At 51.7% G+C, this 7,562-nt stretch overlaps 3 protein-coding genes across 3 annotated transcripts; 1 reads left to right on the forward strand and 2 right to left on the reverse strand.

Annotated features, from left to right (window-relative positions):
• Positions 1-1,308: 1,308 nt before the first annotated feature.
• LOC128267015 (dolichyl-diphosphooligosaccharide--protein glycosyltransferase 48 kDa subunit) lies at positions 1,309-2,753 on the reverse strand. The gene has a single exon (XM_053003806.1). It carries the CDS (start codon positions 2,751-2,753, stop codon positions 1,380-1,382), a length of 1,374 nt encoding a protein of 457 aa, XP_052859766.1. The 3' UTR covers positions 1,309-1,379.
• Positions 2,754-3,074: 321 nt separating this feature from the next.
• LOC128277501 (pescadillo homolog) lies at positions 3,075-5,295 on the forward strand. The gene is made up of 2 exons (XM_053015965.1): positions 3,075-3,249; positions 3,346-5,295. The coding sequence occupies exons 1-2, from the start codon at positions 3,229-3,231 to the stop codon at positions 5,182-5,184; spliced, it is 1,860 nt and encodes a 619-aa protein (XP_052871925.1). The 5' UTR covers positions 3,075-3,228; the 3' UTR covers positions 5,185-5,295.
• Positions 5,296-5,479: 184 nt separating this feature from the next.
• Positions 5,480-6,725, reverse strand: LOC128267648 (uracil phosphoribosyltransferase homolog). Its single transcript, XM_053004534.1, has 4 exons — positions 6,345-6,725; positions 6,075-6,267; positions 5,840-6,007; positions 5,480-5,774 (listed from the first exon to the last, which is right to left on the reverse strand). Exons 1-4 carry the CDS (start codon positions 6,488-6,490, stop codon positions 5,592-5,594), a joined length of 690 nt encoding a protein of 229 aa, XP_052860494.1. The 5' UTR covers positions 6,491-6,725; the 3' UTR covers positions 5,480-5,591.
• Positions 6,726-7,562: the final 837 nt, after the last annotated feature.

The raw sequence follows: 7,562 nt of genomic DNA on the forward strand, positions 1-7,562 counted from the left end.
AAACGATTTACTTAAGATTGCTGCAACGTTTCCGGTTCCGACGTTTCGGTTCCTAGTACTGTGAGGCGGAACAGAAACTGGCACTGGCATTGAGTTGTTCGCAAAACTGGTAGTGCTTAAATGATGATAAAAACACACATACTGGCACACATACAAGATAAGCTACCGCCCCAGTGGGTACAGTGTAAGATTAACTATGAAATGTACGTTTTTAGTGTTAATTAAGACAAATCCGGAAGGTTCACGCGTTAAGAAAACAAAACTATAGTCGCGTTAGACAGTGTAACTGTAGTAAACTAACTATTTACACATCTCTTCGGTGTACTTTTAATCGGCCGCGCCCGGGTGACAATGAATGGCTGAAACGCAATTAGTGGACCGGACCATGCTCGGAAGCCGAAATTATCGTAACGGAAAACTAAAACTTGGACATTTTTCTCTTCGCCATTGTCACACGTGTCGCACACGTCGCGTGGGTAACGATCCGTTGCTTGTAAAGGCCGTTGCTAACGTATGAAGAAGTGACCAAATCGAACCAATTCTAAATGCTTAACTACAAACGAAGCGCGAACTAACGGTTGGGTGGATGAAAGTAAACAAACGAGGAAGAAGTTAAAAACATAACCATAACGAACACAAGTATTTATCAATTTAAAAACGCAACTAAGCATTGAACGAATAGTAATCATCATGATAAAAAAGAAGCAAAATCGAATCCATAACAATCGAACAAACACATTCCAGTGCCGCCATCGCGTGTTTTCCCCGTGTCAACTTTGCTTCTCATTGGGAACCAAACCCTGTTTGCTGTTGGAATACTGAACATATCGTTGAGCGCAAAACATTCGAGTGATAATGGCGGACCGGTGGACTGTATAGCGGCGAATTCCGGTTCTCGTTTTGCAACCGTTCCGTTCCATAATTTCCTTCCTCACTTTCGTGTCAATTCCTGCGAGGGTTCGCATCCGTTCCGTTGTCGTACTTTTTGAATCTCCAAGAACTTCCCTTCGACTGGCCACGGGGCCACGAATTTTACTAACATTTGTCGTCTGATTACCGGAAGGATCGCGCATCCGATTCTCATCCTTTTTAAACAACGATAGGGAAGCGTCTTAAAGGGTTCAAAAGTATGTCCCTTAGTACGAGATAAAAACAGACTGGAAACGGCCATTCACGAAGCAATTGACCCCAGAAATAATAAAGATGTGGCGATCAAGCACACACACAGACACAGACACACGCGCACACTGTTATATTGAAAAGCAAGACTTAATAAAGGAATTAAACGGAACCAACCCATTCCGGGGTTGAATGAGAAAATGTTGGGCGTTTTATTGAGTTTCTTTAATTTTAGTTTGTTCCGACGATCACGCCGTGGCCTACTGTGCCTTCTTGTCACCGGCAGCGGCAGATCGGGCGCCGCCCGAGCCCTTGCCTTCCTCCTTGAAGTGCAGGAAGAGGAACGAAAACAGGAACATGCCGACCATCATCGAGAACGCGCTGGCGTAGTACGGGTAGGCGCTGGGGATGAACCGTTCGTACTCGGTGTGTGTGAGTGGCCGCACGGACACTTGGGTGGTCGAGTAGAGCTGCGTGTACCCGATGCGATCGTAGTTCACCTTAAACTGGTACACCCCGTAGACGTCCGGAATGCGGAACCGTGCCTCGTAGCGTCCGCCACCGACCGGTACGAGGGTTGTTCGTACGAACGGGTCGATCCGTACGAACTCGAGCTGCACGTCGGACGCTTCGAATGCTTTCCACTCGCCGGCCGGTGAGCGGGTTTCGATGTCGATCGTAAACACCACCGGTTCCGTGATGGTATAAGCCGACGGTGGCTGGCTTTCGCCCTCCTTGTAGTGGGACACCGAGCGCACCCGGATCACACCGTTCTCTCCAAATACCCACCGGCTGATGGCGATGGCTACGTCCTGATTGCCGGAACGGGCGTGAAGCTTGCCGTCCTGCACGCGCTGCACACCGGCGAGGAACGCTTCGTCGGAGAAGAAGAACAAGGAACCGGAAAACACGACCCGAGCATTGTTGCGGGCCTGGAGAGCCGCTATCAGCAGGGTGCCCTTGCCGACCGCATGTGGGTACTCTTTGACCGGGGCATCCGGGACGTAGCTGTAGGCGGTACTGTCCGCCGTAAGCAGCTGCAGGACGAGCGGATTTTCTCGATCGGCCAACAGTCCCGTTCCACGGTAGAGCAGCGGAGCTACCGAGGCTCGCTTTCCGACGATGACCGGGGCATCGATCAGGTTTTCCGGGGTGGCAACAATCGTCGTATGATCCCCACCATCGGACACGTCATAGTTCAGGTGGTCGATGACAGCTGCCCGCTCCTCGTCCACCTCGAACCCACACTCGGACGCTAGTTCGCGCAGCGCATCCCCCGTGACGCTGCTGCCGGCCACCAGCACGTTGCCTCCGTTGTCGATAAACTCCGTAATGGACTCGACGCTCAGCGATCCACCAAACTCCTCGACGGACGGGGCAAACACGATGAGATGGCGGTACAAGAATTCACCGTACTTCGACAGCACCAAGCCCGCATCGTCGGCCAGCTTGTAGGTCAGCTTGTAACCCCGTTCCTGCAGGCTGCGAAAGAAGATCGAGTGTGTTTCGCGGATAGCCAGATTGTCCAGCAGCACCAGTGTTTCGCCCGGTTCGGCCACCGCTTCCAGGGGAAGCCCGGCTACGAGCAAAACGAGGAAAACTCCCAACAAACCGGTATGCGTTCGCGTCGACATTTTGAAACGAAATCTCCACGACTGAAGATTCTAAGCTTCTGAAACGTCACTTGGCTGTCACTAGGGCTGTCCTGTCTGGCAATTCTAAACAATAATTGCCATCACCGAATTTCTTTTTGTATACCAACGGAGCGATTGCAGAATAAAATTATGAGCGAGATTTAGGAATACGATTAAAATTGGCGATTGAAATGGTTTCTGTAGCACTTTTCACCCTCAAATGGGCCGAGAAGCTTCGAATTTCTAAAGGCCTTTTAACAGTTCATTGACAGCAGCTGTCAAACGGTGTATCAAAACAAACCTTTTCTTCCTTCATCGCTCGGCACGTGCGGTTGGGATTCCGTCGGTAGTGCCCCAGGAAAAGGTGATTTTCGTGCTAAAATCGCCCCGTTCCGTGACGGTAGCCGCGCGCAGTGCCAGTTGTTGATCGTTGTCTAGTTTTAAACGTGAAAAGTACACCCGAAACGGCCGCAGAATGGTGAAACGAAACCACAAGGTATAGGCCGCGTGCCGAGTGAGGTTATGGACGCACCGAATGGCGTGTTTGGGAATGTAAATACTAACAGTGTTTGCCCTACCGTGTCTTCCACAGTTTAAATCCGGCGAGGGTTCCATCTACCTGACGCGTAAGGCCGCCATGAGGAAGCTACAGCTGTCGATGAAGGACTTCCGGCAGCTGTGCATCCTGAAGGGAATCTATCCGCGTGAACCGAAGAACCGTGCCCGGGCACAGCACGGTGCGCAGGACATCAAGATCCTGTACCACAAGAAGGACGTTACGTTTCTGCTGCACGAGCCGATCGTGTGGACGCTGCGTGATCGAAAAATCTACAACCGGCGCATAGCCAAAGCGAGGGCCAAGAAAAATTTGACCCTCCGTGACATTCAGTTGAACAACTTTCCCCAGTTGAAGCTCGATCACATCGTCAAAGAGCGCTTCCCGACGTTCATCGATGCGATCAAGGAGTTGGACGATTGCATGACGCTCCTGTTCCTGTTCAGTACCTTCCCGGCCACGCGGGTCATCAAGCGTGAGCTGACCAGCATGAGCCGTCGGTTGACGATCGAGTTCATGCAGTACGTAATCGCTGCGCAGGCCCTCCGGAAGGTGTTCATCTCGATCAAGGGCTACTACTTCCAGGCGGAAGTTAAGGGTGAAACCGTGACGTGGATCGTGCCACACTACTTCCCGTACCAGTCGCACCGCGGCGAGTCGATCGACTTTAGCATCATGAAGTCGTTCGGTGACTTCTTCACCGTGATGGCCGGTTTCATCAACTATCGCCTCTACCATTCGATCAATTTGGTGTACCCGCCCCAGTTTCCACACTCGCTCGACTCGGACGAAACGTTCGCCAGCGAGGACGCGTTTATGAACGAACGGATTGCCGCGCTCAACGCGGATCTGATGCGCACGGACGGTAGCACCGAGGCCGGCGAGCAGCTGGAGGAACCGGAAATGCTCGAGTGGACCGGCGACAGCGATGATCTGCCGCACGTGTCCCAGATTCGCCAGGAGGCACAAAGTTTGGCCAAGCTAAAGACACTGTTCAAGGGGCTCAAGTTTTTCATCAACCGCGAAGTACCTCGGGAACCGCTCGTCTTCATTATCCGCTCGTTCGGTGGGCGCGTGTCGTGGGACAAGCGCCTCTTCGTGGGGGCCACGTTCGAGGAGAGCGACGAAACGATCACGCACCAGATCGTCGATCGGCCGAGCCTCGAGAAGCAGTACATTTCGCGCGACTACATCCAACCGCAGTGGCTGTTTGACAGTGTGAACCAGCGTCGGTTACTCCCGACGAACCAGTACTTTATCGGGGCCGTTCTGCCACCCCACCTGTCACCGTTCACCCGGGACGATGTGCTGTACGTGCCGCCGGAGGAACTGCGCTTGCAGGAGCAGCAAGGTACCGAGGGGGCCGAGTTCGACCCGTCGACGAGTGGGTTGACGGCGCAGGACCACGCGGACGATGAGCACATTTCCGAGGACGAGGAGCTAGATCAACAGCAAACACAGCACGACTATGCGCTCCTGAAGGCCTTCAACGACGAGCAAACGGATATGCTCGATAGCGGCAAGGCTAATGAGGGTGGCGCCAAGAAGGAACAGGATGATGAGGACGAAAAGAAGCAGAAGGCACAGGGGGTGAAGGGCAAAAAGAAGCCCACCAAGGGAATGGCCGTCGTGAGTGGCAAAGTGTACAAGGAGGACGTGCAGGAGGAGAAAAAGCTCACGAAGCAGGAAGAGGCGCTGCGGGCGAAGATGGTCAAATCGAAGCACCGCAAGCTGTACCATCTGATGCTGGAGAAAAAGAAGAAAGCCCAGAAGGAAGCCAACCTGCTTCAGATGAAGCGAGAACAGATCGACAAGCAGAAGCAGCGCGAGCAGGTCGTGAAGCGGAAACAGCAACGGAAGCAAATTCTCGCGTAGACCATCACCAGACGACGGTGAACCGTATTCGATGTAAAAGTTATTCACCTAAGCCCCATATTTCTCTTGCTGTCACCCTTTTTTGTGGCTCGCAAATACAGTTGTAATCCGTCTACCTATAAGTCACACGTGGCCCCTTTCCGCAGTCGCTCCGAAACGGGGTGTGAAAATTAACACGCACGCAACTCTCTCGAGCGGTTGTGTATATTAAAAACAATTTTATTCGGTGCCTCATCAGCGCGCCACGGCGCATTTGTCCGTGCGCTATGACGTGCGCGCTGTCTGTAGGCTTGACTTTACGTGGCTTACTTCTAGCTATTGCCTAATGCACACTTAAACAAGTAACTTTGCCTTGACTGAGGACAGAAGCGGTCATCGACCCGCGAGGAGTTGGTCACACCCTGAGCTTAGTCCGTTCCGAAGTACCGCTGCCCAAAGTGGTTCGGTGCGACCGGGTTCAGCTCGGAGGTAAGTATCTTCAAATCGGGAAACGCGGTCACAACCATGCGGGCAGCCACGGGAGTACAGAACAGGTTCGACAGAATGATCGAGGCTTCCTTTACACCATGATCCTTCAGCACGTTCACAGCCTGGCAACGAGAAAGTAGGCATTGTAACCATCGTGAGTTAACGTTGTGTCCCGTGTCATTCTCACCTGTATGACCGTGTTGCCGGTGGCCATAATCGGGTACATGAGCAATACTTGCCGGTGCGCGATATCGTCCGGGAAGCGCGCATACACTACCTTTGCCACGTGTGTTTCCGCGTCCGATTCGACCAGAATCTTACCGATCCGTATCGACCGGCAACAGTCGCGCAGACCCTGTTGTGGATTAGATGCATTAGAGCTTCTGTGAACCCGGGGCGGACAAACCGAGAGTGGTGCGCACTTGTTCCATCGCCTCACCGGACCGTATTATCGATACGCCACAGTTGCCGGACCGGTACCGCAACCCATCGTAAATCGCTCCCGTCGGTGTGATGACCGAGCAGTCGGAGTATGGCAACTGGTTGAGGCTCTCCTCGATGACCAGCCGTATTAGCCGGTCGGCGTAGAATTTGAAGTCACTGCGCGTGGTGTTTCTAAAATTAAAAACGCACGAATCGTCACATTTTCACCGAGTCACGTTTCGCCGAGCGCTGGAACGCCAAGAGCCTACTTGTCGCGTATGATCGTCTGCAGCTCCTTGATCTGGTCGTTGTAGGCCAGGATTTTCACGTTGTTTCCGTAATCGCTCGGATCTTCCGACAGGACTTCCGGCGAGCTCGGCCCTTCGCCGCCGGTTCCATTGGTGCCGCTGCACATTTTGCTGGGTTTTTGTTCTGGCCTTTGCCCTCTTTCACACTCCAGACTCCCTGACCACACCCGTTTCTGACTGGCGCAGTGTTTTGCACACTTTTATCGTATGTTGCGTTGGCCAACTGGCTCACCTTGCACCGGCATCCGGTGTAAGAAAAAGTGGCACGTCTTGGTGTGCGTGTCTGCTGCAGGTGGTGCAATTTAGGTCGCTCTGTCGTTTTTCTGTGTCGCACCTTAGGTCCGAAGCTGTGCCGCTTTGTGCTGCTTTTTGTGACACGGAACCGGTCGAGATTGGTGAACACGTTTATTGCATTGCCCGCACACGCACCGTGACAAAAAAAACATCAACAACAAAATCACGAAACGTCAAAATTTATGAAAGTTGTTTTTATGAATCTAACCGATTTTTTAACCCAACTTTGACACTGCGAACCTAACTTTGATGACGAACCTGACACCCGAGTCAAGTTGCGAAAATTCCGAAAAAAGCCGAGTCAACCTACGAAAATCCCGAACACGAAACGTCAAAACGCCGCACAGGGTGTATCAAATTGCTGTGAGTTTAAATAATGACGGTTACATACGAGGATGAACTTTCGGTTACCTTCTGCCCAGATCAAACTACCCATTGCGATGGCCTGGATTGGACAATATACGTCGCACGTTGCATAACGAATATTCTGACAACGTTGGTGGAGTTGATAAAACAATTTTTTCTTTCGATACTAATGCAGATCGATTACAATGTTAAAAACAAGCATCATTTTTTATTGTTGCAAAAATATTCAGAATCGGCTGTTGGACATCTGGAGTGGCGCCAGAGAACGAATGCGTTTGAGAGCAAGGATTGTGTAGCAGCTTTTCCTTTATTTTTTATCCTCGTTTGACCCCTCGATCGCTGAACTGCTTTCCTTTAGCGAAGCGTATTGCAACATTAACTTTAAACCTTTGTTTCTCAACTGCAGCATGGGAACAATAGTCGTTACAACGTTTACCGCTACTTATGTACAATCTTTGGTATTTCAAATGTGGCGCCGTAGTGGCAACTGAAACCCCTAACCACAGGCGCTAAAATGCT

The sequence above is a fragment of the Anopheles cruzii genome, chromosome 2, assembly GCF_943734635.1.
Source record: "Anopheles cruzii chromosome 2, idAnoCruzAS_RS32_06, whole genome shotgun sequence".
Lineage (NCBI taxonomy): Eukaryota > Metazoa > Arthropoda > Insecta > Diptera > Culicidae > Anopheles > Anopheles cruzii.